Source organism: Plasmodium vivax, chromosome 13 (assembly GCF_000002415.2).
Source record: "Plasmodium vivax chromosome 13, whole genome shotgun sequence".
Lineage (NCBI taxonomy): Eukaryota > Apicomplexa > Aconoidasida > Haemosporida > Plasmodiidae > Plasmodium > Plasmodium vivax.
The window spans coordinates 221,084-239,751 of NC_009918.1; the positions used below are offsets into that span (position 1 = coordinate 221,084).

At 44.3% G+C, this 18,668-nt stretch overlaps 4 protein-coding genes across 4 annotated transcripts, besides 26 other annotated features; 2 read left to right on the forward strand and 2 right to left on the reverse strand.

Annotated features, from left to right (window-relative positions):
• Positions 1–15: part of a microsatellite that runs on past the window's edge.
• A 39-nt stretch (positions 16–54) lies between these two features.
• Positions 55–85: a microsatellite.
• Positions 86–1,379: 1,294 nt separating this feature from the next.
• Positions 1,380–2,393, forward strand: PVX_084355 (hypothetical protein, conserved; the record flags this gene model as incomplete). The annotated part of the gene is made up of 1 exon (XM_001616488.1): positions 1,380–2,393. The coding sequence occupies one exon, from the start codon at positions 1,380–1,382 to the stop codon at positions 2,391–2,393; it is 1,014 nt and encodes a 337-aa protein (XP_001616538.1).
• Positions 1,611–1,695: a microsatellite.
• Positions 1,828–1,882: a microsatellite.
• Positions 2,389–2,478: a microsatellite.
• Positions 2,447–2,469: a microsatellite.
• A 396-nt stretch (positions 2,479–2,874) lies between the features above and the next one.
• Positions 2,875–2,910: a microsatellite.
• Positions 2,893–4,569, forward strand: PVX_084360 (hypothetical protein, conserved; the record flags this gene model as incomplete). The annotated part of the gene is made up of 1 exon (XM_001616489.1): positions 2,893–4,569. The coding sequence occupies one exon, from the start codon at positions 2,893–2,895 to the stop codon at positions 4,567–4,569; it is 1,677 nt and encodes a 558-aa protein (XP_001616539.1).
• Positions 3,754–3,792: a microsatellite.
• Positions 3,928–3,948: a microsatellite.
• A 366-nt stretch (positions 4,570–4,935) lies between the features above and the next one.
• Positions 4,936–4,983: a microsatellite.
• Positions 4,984–5,464: 481 nt separating this feature from the next.
• Positions 5,465–5,487: a microsatellite.
• Positions 5,488–5,638: 151 nt separating this feature from the next.
• Positions 5,639–10,570, reverse strand: PVX_084365 (DNA-directed RNA polymerase III subunit, putative). Its single transcript, XM_001616490.1, has one exon. It carries the CDS (start codon positions 9,934–9,936, stop codon positions 5,653–5,655), a length of 4,284 nt encoding a protein of 1,427 aa, XP_001616540.1. The 5' UTR covers positions 9,937–10,570; the 3' UTR covers positions 5,639–5,652.
• Positions 7,995–8,031: a microsatellite.
• Positions 10,477–10,506: a microsatellite.
• Positions 10,498–10,524: a microsatellite.
• A 1,204-nt stretch (positions 10,571–11,774) lies between the features above and the next one.
• Positions 11,775–11,819: a microsatellite.
• A 223-nt stretch (positions 11,820–12,042) lies between these two features.
• On the reverse strand, positions 12,043–13,572 carry PVX_084370 (eukaryotic translation initiation factor 5, putative; the record flags this gene model as incomplete). Its single annotated transcript, XM_001616491.1, has 1 exon — positions 12,043–13,572. The coding sequence occupies one exon, from the start codon at positions 13,570–13,572 to the stop codon at positions 12,043–12,045; it is 1,530 nt and encodes a 509-aa protein (XP_001616541.1).
• A 379-nt stretch (positions 13,573–13,951) lies between these two features.
• Positions 13,952–13,972: a microsatellite.
• Positions 13,973–15,696: 1,724 nt separating this feature from the next.
• Positions 15,697–15,716: a microsatellite.
• A 776-nt stretch (positions 15,717–16,492) lies between these two features.
• Positions 16,493–16,526: a microsatellite.
• Positions 16,527–16,802: 276 nt separating this feature from the next.
• Positions 16,803–16,824: a microsatellite.
• Positions 16,825–17,020: 196 nt separating this feature from the next.
• Positions 17,021–17,070: a microsatellite.
• Positions 17,071–17,109: 39 nt separating this feature from the next.
• Positions 17,110–17,203: a microsatellite.
• A 322-nt stretch (positions 17,204–17,525) lies between these two features.
• Positions 17,526–17,571: a microsatellite.
• Positions 17,572–17,729: 158 nt separating this feature from the next.
• Positions 17,730–17,753: a microsatellite.
• Positions 17,754–17,810: 57 nt separating this feature from the next.
• Positions 17,811–17,842: a microsatellite.
• Positions 17,843–18,181: 339 nt separating this feature from the next.
• Positions 18,182–18,209: a microsatellite.
• A 137-nt stretch (positions 18,210–18,346) lies between these two features.
• Positions 18,347–18,382: a microsatellite.
• Positions 18,383–18,668: the final 286 nt, after the last annotated feature.

Consider the following 18,668-nt stretch of genomic DNA (forward strand, 5'->3'; position numbering starts at 1 on the left):
CTGCACACGGGAACAGTTTACAGCGAACTTTTGATGAACGGACAGGTGGTTCGCCAACTTGGCCTTTTTCACACTTAACACAAATGTAGCTTAAAAAAAAGGAAAAAAAAAAAAAAAAAGTTCCACGTTAAAGTAGACTTATCATCTGATAAAAAAAAATATGTATATATATATATATATATATATATACAACTTTGCAGAAATAAATTCTTTTTTTGTTCCTTTTCAGCGTCCCATATGGACATCCGAATGACGCTTTTTTTGTGCAAACCAGGGGAAAAAAAGAAAAAATTCGGCCCACACAATGGAGTGAAAATGTTCACTTGGCATTAAACGTTTAATATGGCACACACGTACACATCCAAACAATGCTAATCCTTAATGTTTCGAGGGAGTGAATAGACTCCTCCCAGTTGCAGCGCAGCATGCCACCTTCCCGTCGTGGTTCTCACTACGTAGTAAAGTATGAGCAACGCGATTTTAGCATAACGCGTGAAAAACCCTTTTCGCGTAGTTTTTTTTTCCCTCGTTGAAATGACTACGCTCAGGAAAAAAAAAAAAATACTCAGCAACGTAGACAACGCTGTGCTATGGGGAAAGAGCGCGCCCCCACGGACAGTCGGGCCAAATCCCCACCTGTTACAAAACTGAGCAAGGTCGATTTGTGCGAAAAAAAAAAAAAAATTCAAGCGGGGGAAAGAAAAATACCACTTAAATGATTTGCCGTATGGAGGAAGTGCCAACCAGCGTTGACATGAAAAACCCCCCTTTGGAACAACTTAATTCCTCCTGCGCCTCAACAGAAATGTGGAAAAAATGAAAACGCTATAACGACAGGCGTGTGCTCACATTTTTTTTGCGCTCTTCAAATTAGGAGTTATAAAAAAAAAACACAAAATGGATGCCTCACCTTTTGAGTAAGCGATTCTTCTAGCAGAAAAACGTCCCTGCGTTTATCGCCGCAGAGGGGGGTCTCCTTTCCTAAAGGAAAGCCCACATACGTTCGATCGAACAAGAAAGAAAAAAAAAAACAGCCCCATGGGAGAAGGCCCAAATGTGCGTAAAAACACTTCTACATATGTGCCACGCCGTACAGATGTGCATGCAAACGGCGCCTTGCTTCGAACTTTTCACCCCTCTGATAACACTGATAATAAATACACCACTCGCAGGATGCACTGCCATTTGTAGGGCAAAAAAAAAACGCAGTACACCCCACCCCAGTGGTGCCACCAAAACAGCCTCAACTCACACAGCTACACACGATGAGGCGTTGCACTTTCGCGAAACTGGCCGAGTTAAGGAAACCCCTACTTATAAATTTCCCCCAAAGGACATACACACCAGTGTTAAAAAGAAGGCACGCACAATTCAGCACAATGAAAACGCCCACGTGTAACCATCTGATGGAGACGAACGAGCTGCACGACCTTATAAAAAACAAAAGGGAGCATCTGCTGTTTGACGCAAGTTGGTACAATATCAGGCAGGGGGAAAAAGATAAAAACTCCGTTGATGACCACGATCAGGCAGAAAAAATAGAAGGAAGCATCTCCTTCAATTCGATAGTTACCTCCAATGAAAATCCCAATTTTTCTTTTTTCTTCCCAACACAAGAAGAGTTTTTCTGCAACTTAAGAAAGCTACTGGTGGAAAGTCCAGCAGACATAAAAATAAAAAATACGTTAGAAAACTTGCCTGTAATTTTTTACGAAAGGGATGAAATATTTTATGCCCCCAGAATTTGGCTCATGTTCAAATTGCATGGATTCCAAAACGTGCACATTTTAAATGGCGGCTTGAATAAATGGCTCAACGAGGAAAGAGAGGTGATGGCAACAGGTGGCGACGCAGAGGGGGGTGGGCATCTTTCCCATAGTAACAAAATTGACCAAGTGGATAAACTGATAAAGGAACATGTAGAAAAGAACAAAAAAGGAATACGTGAAAAATGGAGGAGTAGCATATACCATTATGAAGATATAGAAAACTTCATCCGCGGAAGGAAGAAACAAAGTGATGACATGAGTCGCTTTATCCTGGTGGACACGAGGCCGAACAGCTCCTTTAGCGCGCTGCTGCCCATTAATGAAAAGGAAAAAGTGCATAACTTCATTCCCTTCTCGGTTAACATACCTTATCATCATTTTATTAACAGCCATGATGAGAAATATAAATTTTTTACTTTTAAAAATGAAGCCGAAATAAGGAAAATATGTGACCAGTATGATCTTCTAAATGAGGAGAAGACGGTCATATCAACATGCAGCAAAGGCATCAGTGCCTGTGTTTTACTCTTCCTTTTGCACCAGCTAAATAAGCCCCTCCACCAACTGGCGCTGTACTACGGGAGCTTCGTCGATTACAAGTTTAGGAAGTACGCCCTTCAGTAGAAGGAGGTTCTCCCCGTTGGCCATTCGCTTTGCTTTCATCCGTTACGCGCACAGAAGGGGACCCCTCTTCCCAAAGATAAGTTTTGCTTGGTTATCATCCGAGTGGAAGCGAAGCAGCGTTGTTATGTCTTATGTGTTACGTGTTACGTGCTATGTGTTTTTTTTTTTTTTTTTTTTTTTACGCTCCTCCAACTGAACAGTGGAAGGACGGCCATTTGGAAGGGGAAACCCGAGTGTACATACAACACTTTTTTTTTTTTTTTTTTTCCCCCACGTGGGAAGATCAAACCATTACATACAAACTAATATACCCATTTGCATATTTGAACCCTTTCACAACAACACTGCGGGAGAGCAGCCCCAACGCGCACTCGTCTGGACGTCACCACGAGGAAGGACCGTCAGCCCGTCAATAGACACATTTCTTCGTCTTGACACATTTTTGCTTCCTCACCTTTGTTGCCCATTCCACTGTGTGTACATTACCGTGTATGCCAAAATGAAAAACAACAAAAGTAGGGGGGGAAATAAAAAGAAAGTCGAAAGGGCAAAGGGCGGGGGTATTATCCCTGGGAATTTGGACTCCCCAAAAATTGCCCTTCAAAATGGGGGTGCTATAGACGAGCAGAAAGGGGAAGCCAGAGAAGGCACCCATGTGGAGGTAACGCAACAGGAAGACCAAAACAAACCTAGCGATGGTCATCAAACTGCAGATGAAAATTTTGAAGGGGATAAAATGATAAGCGCCAGCCCGTCCTCCGTGTGCGCACCTGTGCAGGTGCCCCCCTCGGGGAAGAAGGTGGAATGCCCCAAAAAGGAAAGCAACAGGAAGAAGGCACAGAAAGGGAGGGCGGTCGTCAAAAAGGGCGCCGCTTCCCATGCCGTTTCTGTTGCCGCTGCCCCTGCCTCTGCCGCGGGTGATATGAACATGGAGAAGGAAAAACAAAGCGGCAACAACAAAAAGAGGAACAAACCGAGCAGTGGGAAAAACTCCAAAAAGGGTGAACAGAAGGTCACCCCCGGGGAAGACAGCAAAAAGGGGGTGGAAGAAAAGACGAAAGGGGAGATTGCATACGAAGGGACTACCCCCATTAACGAACAACCCGTAATAGGCAGCGACTTAGAGCAAAGTAACGCAGAAAGAGAAGCCGCAATCATCTCACCTGATCATCAAATGTTGGAGAGCGAGGCAGGTAAAAATTGTGAGGACCCCCACGTGGATTTGGGAAATGCCAGTGGAGTGAAAATAAATGCAAATAAAAAGAGGAAGATAAGCAAAAGGGGAGAAGCGGACGGGCAAAGCGGAACGGGCATACAGAACGAGATGAGCAAGCAAAACCAAACGAGCGAGCAAAACGAAACGAACGAGCAAAACCAAACAAACGAGCAGCGCGAGAGGAAGGACGGCCAAGGAGCCACCTCACAGCCAGACACGACCAGTGACGAACGTAGGGCCCCCCCCGAGACAACCACCTTGGTCGAAAAGAACCAAAAAAAAACGGCCAGCAAAAGCGAAGCGGTAAATAAACCCAAAGGAGCAAAAATCACCCTCAGCGAAGAAGAAACGAAAGAAAAAATTTACAAATATATGAAGCAAACGAATAGACCCTACTCAGTCATTAACGTTTACGACAACCTACACGGCACCATCAGCAAAAACGTCGTCCAAAAGTTAATGGACGAGCTAAGTGCAGAAAAAAAACTGCAGTGTAAGGAATATGGGAAAGCCAAAGTATATCTCGTCAACCAAAGGGAATTTAAAAGCCTAAATGTGCAAGAAATGGGGAAGTTAAAAAAGGACATGGAAATGATGAGAGAGCAAATGGAAGTGGCCAAGAATGATCTTACCCATTTTGTAAAAATAAAAAAAAAAATCATTCAAGATTTAGAGCTTGTAGAAAATGTGGGTAAATACAAAAAGGAGTGCCAGCTAGTGGAGGAGGAAATCAAAATGTGTGAAGAGGCAAACAAAGCATGCAAGCTAACTGCTGACGAAATTGGACTGATTAAAAAGCAGCATGGCTACTTGCACGCCATGTGGCTCAAGAGGAAGAGCCTCTGCGTGGAAATAATCAAGTGCGTCGCCACCTTAACGGACAAGGACTCCAAGGGCGTCATCTTCCACTTGGGCATCGACGTCGACGAGGACGTGGTGCCGCCCGGCTTGTACGCCTAGGGTGGTGAGGCGGTGAAGCGGTGAAGCGGCGAAGCGGCAAAGCTGCTAATTTGCGAAGCGGTTGAGCTGCAATGCGTCCCCCTCGTCGCTGCCCCGCAAACCGCCAGAAGACCGCTCACCCATGCGCATGTGCGCATGTGCGCAGGCACATCTTAAACGAAAAAATGCACCTCACGTTGGCTAGTTCGGCTGCCCCGTCACCTCTATATGTCTTTACCGTGGGGGCAACTTTCAATGAAGGCTCGATTTGCTAGGCGCGAACTGTTTCTTCTTTTTAAATTGCTTCTTAAATGTTAGCTCCTCCGTGATGATTACCTACCTATACACGCGCGTGCGCAGATGTGTGACGCCATGAAACGAACTAAAGAAAATCAAAGGGGGGGGTTCCTGACAACTGACCCCCTTTTGCAATGCACTTATGGCATGTACTATTGTAGAGAGGAACGCCCCGTTCAAAGAGACACGTGAGGCTTTCTTCCTTTCTTTCTTTCTTCCTTTTTTTTTTTTTTTTTTTTTTTAAATTTTAACAATTTTGGGGTTACTAAATTGTGGGTGCGCAAAAAAAATGAAAAGGGGAAAACGACAAAGTGGAAAACGGCAAAGAGGAAAATGGTAAAGTGGAAAACGGCAAAGGGGAAAATGACAAACGGTGAGCGGCAAAATCGCAACACACGGGAGATTTATTTTTACAAACTGGGAAAGCACCCAAAGTGTACGCTACAAAGGTGTGTACACTTCGACGCACAGGAGTGATTAAGTTAAGAAGCGAATTGAGACAGGGGGGGAAGAAAAAAAAAATCCCATCACTGCAGATGGGAAGAAGTTATAACTGCGTTTAATGTGAGACAAATGCCAACTGAACGGGAATCCATTTGGCCATACGCGTGAAAGGAGGATCCACTTTTGGGGGGTCCACCCACGGGGTCCTCTCCACTTGCACACCATTTTGCCACTCACCTTCCTCCTTTTGGGAGCACAACAGAGGATGTGGTGAAGTACAAAAAAAAAAAAAAAAAAAAAAATCGCTCAAAGGTTAGCTAAGCAGAAGTTCTCTTCTTTACCCACGCCGGGGGGGAGGCCAAACTACGTCTCCTTCACCACAATTTTGGGGAACACATTCATCGTCTGCAGCTCCTGGAAGAGCAGTTTGCACGCGTAGGGCATCTTCACGAGCGCATTTTTGTCGCACTTTTGGCAGAAGGTGCAATACGTGTCGTAACCCATCATCCCGCAATCTTCGCAAATGTACACATCACACACATCACTGCTTAACATTAATCGCTCCAGTAGCAAATTACTAACACCATATGCTATTAGGCAATCTCTTTCCATTTCACCTAACCGTAACCCTCCTTCTTTCGACCTCCCTTCCGTTGGTTGCCTAGTTAGCAACTGCCTTGGTCCTCTAGCCCTAGCATGGATTTTATCCTGCACCATGTGCTTTAACTTTTGGTAATAAATGGGTCCCATAAAGATGTAGGTTTCTAGCGGTTCCCCCGTCAATCCGGAGTAGAGCAATTCTTTACAGGAGCAGTTGAAACCATATTTAAACAAAATGGATGCCATTTCCTCAAAGGGGGTGCCACTAAAAATGGACCCGTATTTGAATTCTCCATCTAGGACGGCTGATTTAGAGGCTACAAGTTCGAGGAGCTTCCCCACCGTCATACGGGATGGAAATCCATGAGGATTCATAATCAAATCGGGACAGATACCCGATTCTGTAAATGGCATATCTTCCTGGTTAACTAGCAAGCCGACGACTCCCTTCTGGCCATGTCTTGAGCTAAATTTATCCCCCAATTCGGGCAGTCTCGTTTGGCGCATAATAATTTTGTAGATTTTTAACCCTTCTGCGTTTTCTGTAAAAATAATTTTGTCCACGTAAGATGGGTACACACTTTTGTACTTTACCTCATTTGACTTTAAATCATTCAAATCGATTTTGCTTATGTCCTTCACGTGATCTTTCACATTTTTTGGTGAGTACTTATTTATGTACACTTGTCCTTCTCTCAGCAGGTATCCTATGGAGACTACTCCGTCGACGTCCAACGCGTGGTATTTTTTAATTTCTTTATTTTGGAATCTTTTGGGCTCCTCCACGTTTGAGTCTGCGCCGTTTTCTTCGTGGTCCCTCTCTTCCTTCGCGTGCTGTCGGGGGGGGGCAAGCTGGTCTTCCTGCGCCTGGGGTTGCTTCTCCAGCGTCTCCTGCGCCTCCTGTTTCTCCCGCATCTCCTGCTTTTCCCGCTTCTCGCGCCTGTCCCGCTTCTCCCTGCGCTGCCTCTCCTGCCGCTGCTGCAGCTTGCTGATGGCCAGGGGGGAGGGCAGGACCAGGTCGTTGGACCCGTTGAAGTACTTCTTCAGCTCCACGGCGTGCTTCCTCAGAGACATGCACCGCCCGAAGCCCCGGTCGATGGAGGATTTGTTCATCACGATCGCGTCCTCGATATCATACCCGCAGAAACTCATAACCGCCACGATGGCATTCTGCCCAGCAGGCAGCTTCTCAAAATTAATAAATTCGATGGTCTTCGATTTGACGAGCGGTTTCTGGGGGTACACAAGCAGATACAGCAGAGTGTCGCACCGAACGAACTGATTATACCCAATGGCCCCAATGGCTTGTTTCCCCATAGCACATTGGTAGGTGTTCCTCGGACTCTGGTTATGATTCGGATAGGGAATAAGTCCAGCCACCACCCCCAATATGGTGAGAGGGTCTATTTCTAGATGAGTCGTATTCACCGAAATGTCAGATTCGTTCAAAGCGATAAGCAGATTGTTCTGTTCATTCACGTCTATCCACTCGATGACTGAACTTTTAAGTAAATCAAAAAAGTTAATGATCCCCTTTTCCAGCGATAGGATATGTTCCTGGGACAGTTTGGATTTCCCATTCTCCACGATGATTAGCGGTCTGCATAACCTCCCACCATCCGTCGAAATGTAAATAGCGTTATGCAGAAAATTGTCATATATAGAAACGAACTGCCCTATTTTCCCATACCTTCTTAGGCACCTAATTCGCCTCATAAATATGCGTGGCTTCTTATGCACACCTAGAAGGATTCCATTGAAGATTACAAAGAAGATTCCCTGCTTGTACATTTCCTCTCCTGTTAAACTGTCACTATCTTCCACCCCTAAGGTGTATAATATTTCTATTAAATGTTCATTATTCTCATTATCATTCGTAACATGCGTCATGAGAGCTAAATTTTTTACAAGTCCACAGGATTCCCCTTCTGGAGTATCACAGGGGCATAGGACTCCCCACTGGGATGGCTGCAATGCTCTTGGCCCACTCACCTTTCTTCCCTTTTCAAACTGAGAATTCAGTCTGGTCATCATTCCGATGCATGCGATGAAGGATAAACGGGAGAGCACCTGTGACACTCCACTTTTCTCCATCTTAAACCTCTTAATGTTCCAGTTTCCGGTGGATATGGCCGCCTGCATCCCCCTTGTGATGATATCTTTTGGGAGGCTCCTAAACACATCTGGGTAGGTATCATTAACATTCCCGCTATATTTCAACTTAGATGTGTAATTGCTTTGCATGTACTTGCTGAGCGTCTGGTCTATCTGCTTCTTTAGGGTGAAATAGAACCGCTTGTAAAGGTCCTCGAACAGGAGGGATATTAGCTGCCCAGCTAGCTCCAGCCTCTTATTACCATAATAGTCCTTATCATCCAACTCGTTCTTATTATTTGCGCCATCTAGAACCCGTCTAATCATGAGACAGATGCATCTAGCTTTGTTTCGAAAATCATACTTGTTCTTCTGCTGAATGTGGGATAGGAGAACTCTGCTTAGAAAATCTAGCCCCTCCTCGATGATGTCCTTTTCATTTTTCACTTGCTTTTCCTTCATGGAGCTGAAGAACCCCTTGGCTAGTAGCCTCGGCCTGATTTTCTTCCCTATGTAGAGCAGTGCATCTAAGTTGGTCTTTATATTCTCGCTATACAACTCGTAGAGGGAGAGCAAAATCCCGTTCAGGTAATTTCTATGCGACCCTATCATTTGGAATATTTCCTGGTCACTCTCGTACCCCATGGCTCTCAGGATGATGCACACCCCGATGTCCTCAATAAAGGAGTTATGCTTCAGATACAATTTATTATTCTTATAAACGATGGCACATCTACTCTTAGACTCCGCCGTTGTAGATGTGATGGTTGCACAGATATTATGCTTTATGTCCATCTCGACGATGATTCTATTTTTGGACAGCTGCTCCTGCATTAGGAGAACCCTCTCCGTGCCTTTAACGATGAAGTACCCCCCAGGGTCGTAAGGACACTCCCCCAATTTCATCAGCTCCTCTTCACTTTTGTTATTTAAAATACATATATCACTTCTCAGCATGACGGGCAGCCTCCCTATCTCGACGTTGTTCTTTCTAATGATGTTGCTCCCTTTCACATATTCCACATCTACATAGATGGGAGCCGAGTATGTTAAGTCCCTCTGCCTGCATATTTGGGGAGTCAAATTCGTTTCGATCATATTTTCTTCAACTGAGGGTTTCCCCACAAATATATCTAAAAACTCGACGTAGAAATGCTCATCAATATCTGATTTTAAAATCTTATTTGTCGTTGCGTTCATTATTGTTTTTATTTCTTGCTTGATGAAGTAGTTGTACGATTCTATGTGCTGCTTGACCAGCCCCTTCACCTTTAAGTAGGCTGGCAGTAGCTTCCACTTTTCGGTCACATTTTTTATATCCTTCGATTCTTCATATATCTTTTTGTTATGTGCTCCACTTTTTACAACAAGTTCGGAGAAGTTCTCTTCTGTGTTTTTCCCTCTATTGGGGATGGACCCAGGGTCGTCAAAATGGGGGTGGCCACTACCCACTGCTTCGCTCTTTACCCCATTGTGAGTCCTGCAGTTTGGCTTATTCTCCCTAAATTGGGCGAGCGGCTCGTTAACCACTTCAGCCTGCTCGCTGCGTTGCGCCACCCCCAGGGTGTACCCCTCGCAGATGTTATCCTGCTTTTTTACGTTCTTCCCCAGGGAGGCGCTCCCCCTGGCGGTTCCTTCACCCACATTTTTATACTCATTTACGTCGCCTGCGGGGGAGATGCTGCTCACCTCGTCGTCCGATTCGCCGATCTTTATTTTAAACTTTTCCTCGCCCCCACCCTCTTCCTTTTGCCGACGGGTAAGCGGGTCTTCTTTGGCGCGCCCGATTCCCCCGGCTTCCTTGACTTCCTTCACCCTGTGTTCAGGTGCGCCCTCCCCTTTGGCATCTGCCGGCTTTCCCTCCACCCCGTCGTTCACCTCCACGTTGTCTTCATTGCCCTCCTCCGTTTTTCCCTTTTTCTTTTTCGCCTTAATTCGTATGACCCCCTTCATGGTGGTGCTCCGCGGGCCTCACTTTTGCAATTTTCTACAAAGCAGCTACCACTGCGGCGTCTCCTCTAGTGGTGTCCCTCCAAAAGGGGGGCAGAAAACGATGCAAACTCGCTTGGCGCACCGACTCCTGCGTAATACATACACAGATGTACCCCCCTACGCCCACTTAACTGTGCGCTTTTACCACTCGCCAAAATTGGCTAACTTTTTGCGTACACGTGGGGTTGCGGCGGTTCGAGCTACTCAACCATTTCGCATATTTTAGCAGAGGTAGAATTTTACTTATCCTTTTTAAAGGCAACGTTTTGGGGACCTTATCAGCTTTGCATCGCTCCCCTATAGTCACATGTTTTTCCCCCCCTACTGCGTTTGAACTAGCCGAAATGAATGAGAAGCTCCGCAAACGATCGGGCTTGGGTAAAACTGGCACGTTGGCTCCTACGACGAGCAAGCCATACCTGAAAACCGTTTTATCACTATTTTTTCTTAACAAAATGGTTAAGCGGTTATTAAAAAAAAAAAAAGAGGACCATTCGAATATGCATACCAACGTGCATAGTATGTAAATAATTTACACGTATGCGTGGTGGTATGGCTTGTGGAGCAGGTTTAGGAATTTACGTTCATCTGCCACAACTTTTCGATTTTTTTTTTTTTTTTTTTTTTTTTATTTTGCTGCTTCACCTCATCTGTGCAGTAAAATAAATTGGCGCTATTTTTTCCCCACGCTGCAATTACCCCTACGTTCGCACATACAAAATAGAGTTCTTCTTTTGCGCTGGGGCGGGACCCACCCGGTTTGATGTTGCTATGTGGGGCTAACACGAATGCATAGGGGGAACGACACATGCGTACATGTTACATGCGTACGTGTTACATGCGTTTGAAGTTATCTGCGGATGCCGCTTCTGTCGCTACTTCATTTTGCGGTCCGCCCCGAAGGGTTTACCCCTTTTCCAGAAGGAATAAACTTGGAACGTTTTTTTTTTCTCTGCACCATTTTTTTGCCGCTTTAAAAAAAGAAATGACCTCACAAGGGGCTTTCCAAATGGAGAGAAATACAGGACTCGTGTGAAGGACGCAGGGTGAGTAATCCTCCCACTGCCCTTGGCGTAGGTGGTGAAAGGTATATAGCCGCTTCTGTTCATGTATAATCAGGCCCCCACATGTGCATATAAGCACTTACACTCTTCGCAGATCACCCGCGGGGTGAGCGTTGCGGCAGGCATTTCACCCCAAACGCGTCTCACGCCTCACATATCACATATCACAGTGTGAACAGCCAGCAGGGAAAAACTGCCGCGTCAGCCAAAGTTTGCTCCGCGCTCCAAAGATGGCTCATACACACGTCCACGTAGAGACGTAAAAGTAGATTTACACCTACCCCATATGCCATTCTTAACCCATCATCGTGGCGCCGTTGAGTGAAACATGCCCACAGAGAATGGTAGGCGACGCGTTACAAATTTGAAAGAGAAAGTGTTTATTGTCTTGCGCGGCATGCAACGTGGGACGCCCTTTTGAGTGTTCACCCGTGGCGCGCTTCTTCTTTTTTTCCTCCCCCCCCGGGGGAACTACCCAGTCGAGGCACAGTTTGATCGGCGCGGAACTGTTCAGTGGCGAGAAAATAAAACGTTTTGGAAAAATAAGTTCGCAAAGGTTCGCAAAGGTTCGCAAAAACTCGCAGCATTTTTATACAATTAAAAAAGGGGCATCGCTGACGCGGCGTGACAACATTGCAGGGGGGGGAAGCGCGGACGGGCGCGCATCCCCTGAGCACAGACTGGAAAAAAGGGAACAATTGCCAAGTGGGCCACGCGGCTACAATAATACATTTGGAAGCACCGACGCGCGAAAAGGGTGCCAGCTGGCGCGGCGCGCGTGCATCAAATAGGGGGGCGCTCCGTCGCTGACTAATGGGTTAAATGAAAAAAAAAAAAAAAATAATAATAATAATAAATAATAAATAATAAATAATAAATAATAAATAAGCATCACCTCCAAATGGGGTAAAAAAGGCCTCATAAAAATTGGCCAAAAAATGCCTCTTCAAATTGACCAAATCGCCTCCTCCAAATGGCCAAAAGGCCTCTCCCCACGCGCCGCTCAAATAGCGTCGATGTCGATTTCCTCCTCGTCGCCCGTGTAGTTGATCCCATCCTTGGCATCCAAAAATATTTCATCCTCATACTTCTCACTCTTAGAATCTTCAAACGCCTTATCGTTATCATTCGCAGCTGCGTTGTTGGGAGCCCCACCAGCCCCGTTGTGGGTTTCCCTACTCTTATCATCATTATTTCGCAAAGACTTAACTTTGTAGCTGGTCAGGTTGCTATTGACTGGGTTACTAACTTGGCTGTCTTCCTCCTCCGACTCATCCTCATCTGATTCGTTTTCCTTCAGCCAACTAACGAAATGTTTGGCCATACATTTGCATTTATTGTAGCACTCCACGTAGTATTTATTTTTCTCATCGAGGCTCTCGGAGCTGTTACTCCTTTCGAAGAGGGCCGTCGCAGAGGTGCTAACTTCATACCGTTTGATGATATCCTTGCTTTCGAAAACGTCATTGTTGTAGAGAACTTGTAAAATGTAGGGGTAAATAATGAGTGCGTTTTTGGCCACCTTATTGACGTAGTACTCCAGGGCGAGGAAAATATCCGTCACTGTAACGGACGTATCGTTTACCTTCTTCACATATTTGATATACTTTTCTAACAGCTCTTTGGTGATCTGATTGTCAAACAGTGCGGAGAGGCAAATAAAAATTCTACACTTGGAGTCGAAGCTTTGAGACACCTGCAGCACACGAAGTTCCTCGCAAAAATCGTTGTCACTTATATTTGGGAAGGTTACAAATAGGGTCCTCAACCGATCAATAACTTCCTTAATTTCTACGCTATCAAAATGGAGAGATTCTTTTTCCAATACAAAATTGTCTTCCACTTTGTTTTTCTTTTTATCTTTTTTTTTTGATTTTTTATCCTTTTTAATGTTTCCATTATTTGTTGGGTTACTTCTATCTGTATCGATTCCATCCGAACTATCGTAGTCTCCTCCTGAGTGTAGAATTCCATTTCTCGTTTCTTCATTTTTGTCTCCCTTTTCTGCTACCCCTCCTTTGTCACTCTTCCCCTTTCCATTTTTCTCCACCTTTTTCTCTTTCGTTTTTTTCTTCTTACTTCCTAGAGTGCTTATCTGGGGTGGGTTCTTAATCATGTAGGTGGCAATTTTGTGGGAGTTATTCAACTCGCCAATATTCCCACACGCGTTACACTTACAGATGAGGAAACCCTTCTTAACGATGATGTCCGTTTCGGGTAACAAGCAGTGAGGACAGAGGACATACATCTCGATGAACTTGTCCAGAATATTTACTAAGTCGTTTTCCTTGTGGGCTCCATTTACAATAGCTTTTTCTTCATTTTCTTCAAATTTCACCATGGTTCCTAATTCGCACCCGAAGAATTTGGTGGGGTACATGGGTGGCCTCTTCAGCGACCGCGCGATTTCCCCCATGTTCGCGATGTTCGTCCGGATGCCGTTTCCTCTTCCCTCAATTTTGGAGATCAGCTTGGGCATCTTGTACCGGTAGTTCGGATCGTTTCGATCCCTCGGGATGTTGATGTAGGACATTCTGGGCAGCAGGGGGGCGTTAGAAGTGCTACTTTAGATGTGGTGTCGCTAACCTATTTCGGTTCCTTCTCCTCTGCACGCTCAAACTGTAGTGAAGTGGGTGCAGAGTTATATGCCTGGAAAAGCCTCTAACCCCCCCCGTAACTTCTTCCTTTTCTTTAAAGCGCTCCTAACCGGGCCGTACAAATCCGATTCGTCCCCCTCACCAAACGTATATGCACAAATGGCAGGTGCGTGCGCGCGAATGGGCACATACAAACTTATATGTGCCTTCACACAAAAAAGCCTTCGCCACAGCGCACCGCAGTTAAGCAATATTGACAGGCTCTCCACACGCAAGGGGTATCCCTTGGGCAGAGCGGCACACACAAAAATACAGATGTAGATGTACTGGAAAGCGGCGATTTGGAGGTTACAGCTCAAACGGGGTCATCAACCCAGTTGGGGAAAATGCTCCTTAGATCAGCCCCGTATGTACTTCACGCGAAGAGAGTGAACGCTCTCTTTCTGTTCGCGCACCTGTAGTGTCTACAGTGCCTATATCTGGCGTGCTTACGCGTAAACAAATATGCCCTCCTTCAAAAGATGCGCTGTGAGATGGAAGCAGACTCACGTGATGCTCTCTACACAGGGGGGGAAGAGGTAAACAAGTACACACACATACAAACTTAAATGTACATATGCATGTATATTCACTTGAACGAAGTGGTGTGTTCTCCGAAGGGTGCAACACAGGTGATGGGCATATTCTCCTCGCGGTGGCACAAACTTACACACACACACACTTAAATAACTGATGCGGCTACTCACCACACGTTGCTCCTCCCCCGGGCAGAGAACACCTCAGATTGTGTAACACTAAACAAGCTGTTCTCTACTCTCCTATGTGCATGTGCCTAACGGATGAACATCACACAGGCACTTACAACTCCGAAGAATTAACTCCAATTTGGGGGGAGATAAACTGGTGACATTAAAAAAAGGGGCACCAAAATGAAGGAATTATACGGGGCATTTAGCTACGCCTAACACAAAGGTGTGTAATAAGAATGGGTGCTCTGTATGTACACTGAGTGAAGGAGCTTAATGGAGAACTACGAGCTTCATAAATAGGCATTTCTTTTTGGCTTTTCCCCTGGTGCAGATAAACAGAGGCGAGACTTACATGCACGCCGAGGACTCAGTCTGCTTACGACAAATGTGGGTTGTACTCTATCCGCGTGGTGCATAAGGCACATAAAGTATCACAAAATTTTTTGCTTATAAAAAAATATGCGCCTCTGCGTTTTCTGCTCTGGCTTCCCGTGTGTGCATGTGCGAGCAGGTACGTATAGGAGGGGCCTGCGTAGGACTGTTAAAGGGGTCCCTCGCTGCTGTTCAAACGAAATGGAATTTCTTCCCTATATCATTGTGTGTTTGGGTGGATCTGGGTTGCTACTCAGCTGCTATTTGCCGCTATCTGCCGCTACTTCGCCGCGACTTGCCTATGTGGACACTTGTTCCTAAGACGGCCAAACGACTGACCCATTCTATTCGGGCCGCTAAAACCGCTCCGCTGCTGAGACGAGTCTGGTGCGTTGCCTAGCCTGGTGCGTTGCCTATCCTGGTTCCGCGTGCCTTCGAATCACTGTTCATTCATCACTGCTCATAAGTACCCGCTTTGCGTAGCTGTTTATAAAATATTTGCTCCGTACCGTTCGGTGAAACAAACGCATACATCTTACTTCGTTGCGAAAAGGCTGTGAAAAGTGAATTCTTCAAATAGGAGTAAAACCACACATGTGCTGGGGACACGTGGGCATAACAAAAAAAAAAAGGCGAGTTGACGCAAACATATAGATGCTACTGACGCGTATATATCTTACACACTACGGCGTGCAGACCGCTCACTAGGCCTCAAACTCTACGTGTCTCCCTTTACACGCATACAACGTTTCATTATTAACTGTTGCACATAGATACGGTTCTACTGTCAACAAGAGTGATGCTCAATTCTGGGCTTATTTTCTTGATAGGCATAATTGAGAAGGTGATTCAAGCAGGGGAGAGGGGGGGAAGAAGGGCAAACACAAAAAAAAAAAAAGTACTTGCACTGTTCATGTAGGTTTTTCTACTAACAGGTGTGCAAAAACGAGTCACCAAAAAATTTAAATGCTTCTAAAGTATAAGCGAAAGCTTTAAAATGCGTTACTAAAGATGTTAACAAGGTAAAATTCCAACATGTGACATTCGCAAAATGGCCGCAAAACAGACGCTTTTCTTTTAAACTTCTACACGTGTTTTGCAATTTATACAGATGGCTGTACTGTGTCCGCTACTCTGTGCATGTATGTTTCTCCCTTGGTGCGGTTTACCAGTAGAATGTAGAGGTGGCTGCACTGGATGTGTCATCTGTCGAGTGCCTAAAGGGATTCTTATGCTTCTCTTGTTTTACGTTATTATCATTCGCATAATTAATGTATTTTGTATAACCCAATTTACTTTCACAGCTCGAAGTCTTCATTGACTTTTCTTTACAGGGATGTACGTTCGTGTTGTCGTGGGGTTTAACCATGCCGCTGGCGCGTTTGGTGGGGTTGCTCAATTGGCGTAATTAATTTGTTTGGCGCGGTTGCTCGTTTGGGGCGATTACTCCGTTCGCTGCGATTGATTTGTTTCCTCTCACGTAGCGCTAAACCTTCTTCGCACACGGAACATTCACTGCTGTGCGCAAAAGGGGCTTCTCTGTTCGGACAGAAAATACGCTCTATATGCTGACGCGGTCGCGGGGATGCAAACTGTGTGGATTAAATATGTGGGCGAACCCCTTTTCAAATTAAGACGCACACAGGTCAGCTTTCGAAAAAATAAACAATCCGTATGTACAAATGTACACGTGTAACACAAATAAGTGTGCAATCGGGACAGCTGCTTACGCCGCGCGGAGGGTCTACGCAAAGGTGATAATACCTCTGTGTGCAGTGGCAGGTTTACTATATAATTTAAACTCTTATTGTGGGAAGCAATAACGACGAAACGAAGCCGCTTCGTGTGCTCAATTACGCATCGTACGCAGTTGAGTGGGTACATACACGTGCGCCGGTAGCAACAGATCACACCATGTACATGCATACGTATGTTACGTACAGGTATATTGTATACATACCCAATGCAACGCAAAAAAAAAAAAAACGTTTACTACGCGTCAGGGTTCGAGAATAAAGGTACAGTAAAGCAATGATGATACTCCAACGTGTACCTTTTTTTTTCTTCCCTCTACTTTTTTATACATTTAAATTTCGTTTTATTTGACTTGAACTTACGTTAAACTTTTCTGTGCCAAAAAAAAAAAAAAATATATATATATATATATATATTTTTAATATATGTTCGTGCTTTGCTTCAGCTGGAAGGGGATTCAATTTTGAATTTTCGTTAATTTGTTCGCAAATGACTTTTATACATATTTCTTACAATACGTACATGGAAAGTATACATTTATTTAATAACAAAATTATACGCTTATGTAAGCATTTACTTTGTATATTTTTACATGTATAAATTGTTAAAGCGTTTTTTTTTTTTTTACTTTTTGTATGGGCAATTTTTTTTTTTTTTTTTTTGCATACCTTAAGAAGTTTTAAAATTTCAAAATAATAATTCGTCACTGAAAAAACGAGTTCAATATCTGCATGAGCATTTTTCTTCGTGCACATGCATATGGCTCCTTCTATACGTATGCATGAACGAATGGATCCATCGTACGTACACGAATGTGGCACAAACGTGTATATATTATATATATTGCGAGGGCGTATAATGTAATTACGCGTTTTAAACTAGAAAATTATGTTGCGAAAGTTGCGTTGCGAAAATTGCTCTGCCAAATTTGCGCTGCCAAAATTACGTTGCGAAAATTACGCTGCAAATTTTAAGTTACAAATTTTGTGTCATGGTTTTTCGTACAACGCGCCGCGCGTGTCATGCGATTAGCGCGAGTCCTTTTGCTCCACAAAAAAGGGCAAGGAGCGAACGAACACCTCTCTCTTTTTTTTTTTTTTTTGCCGTTAGTTAAAGGCTGACTCGACTGACTGACTGACGACTGACTGATTCACTGACTCACTTGAACAACTCCAAGAAAACGAAATTGCCTCCCGTTAGTGGGAAAAATATGTAAAACGAAACTCCACCGTTTTTATAACACCCATAAGGTGAATATTTTAAAAGTCAGTTTTGCGGAGTTCACAGCGCGCTCTCTCTCTATATATATTTATAATATATATTTTTTTTTTTTTTTTTTTTTCTTCTGGCTTTGTCAAACTTTACCGTTACAGTTGTTTTTCGTGCGACTCGAAAAATTAGCCACAGCATGGCATAGCATAGAATTGCATAGCAGGTACACGTGCGTATACATAGAGGTATGTGGTATGTAATTACGCCTTTGTGCCTATGCAGGGTTGTATACAACTGATTGTACACATGTTTGTACGACGTGTATATATTTTTTTTTTTCCATGCTGAGATGTAAACACAGCCGCTCCTGTACGTCCGCGCAACTTTGCGGAGTTGCCCCCTTTTGCCTTTTTCAAACAAGTGGCAACCTGCAAGGATAACGAAAATTAAAATAACGCAGAAAAAGAGGCAAATTTGGAGAGGCATCAAATGATCAGCTAATGCGGATGGATAATTGGCCTCTTCATGTTAACCGTTACATTGTGTTGCCAGAGTAACGCATTTTTTTTTTTTTTTTTTTTTTTTTCTTCCCCTTTGCGGTACACTTGACGCATCGAATTAAATTAAATTTCAAAGTAGAACTGTTCGCATTTTTGTCGCACATGGGTTGTCGCTTATAAATGCACATTTTATTAGGGGAATTTTTGCAGAGGCATGTTTTAAGAGTTTTCTTCTTTTTTTTTTTTTTTTTTTTTTTTTTTTGGTTCTCTCTCCATTTTGTTAAATTTTTTAAAAATTCAGCAGCCGATTTGAAGCCTTCCAAAATGGCACATTTTTTAACGCCAAAACAACCGCGAATTTGGTGCGTAGTGGAGGTACCTCTCAACGCGCCTTCGTTTTTTTATGAAGAAGGCATGATGTGGGAAAGGCCATATAAAAGTTTG

Bases quoted from the DNA above. Each gene is read 5' to 3' on its own strand.
- PVX_084365 (XM_001616490.1), bottom strand. From the start codon at position 9,936: ATGAAGGGGGTCATACGAATTAAGGCGAAAAAGAAAAAGGGAAAAACG.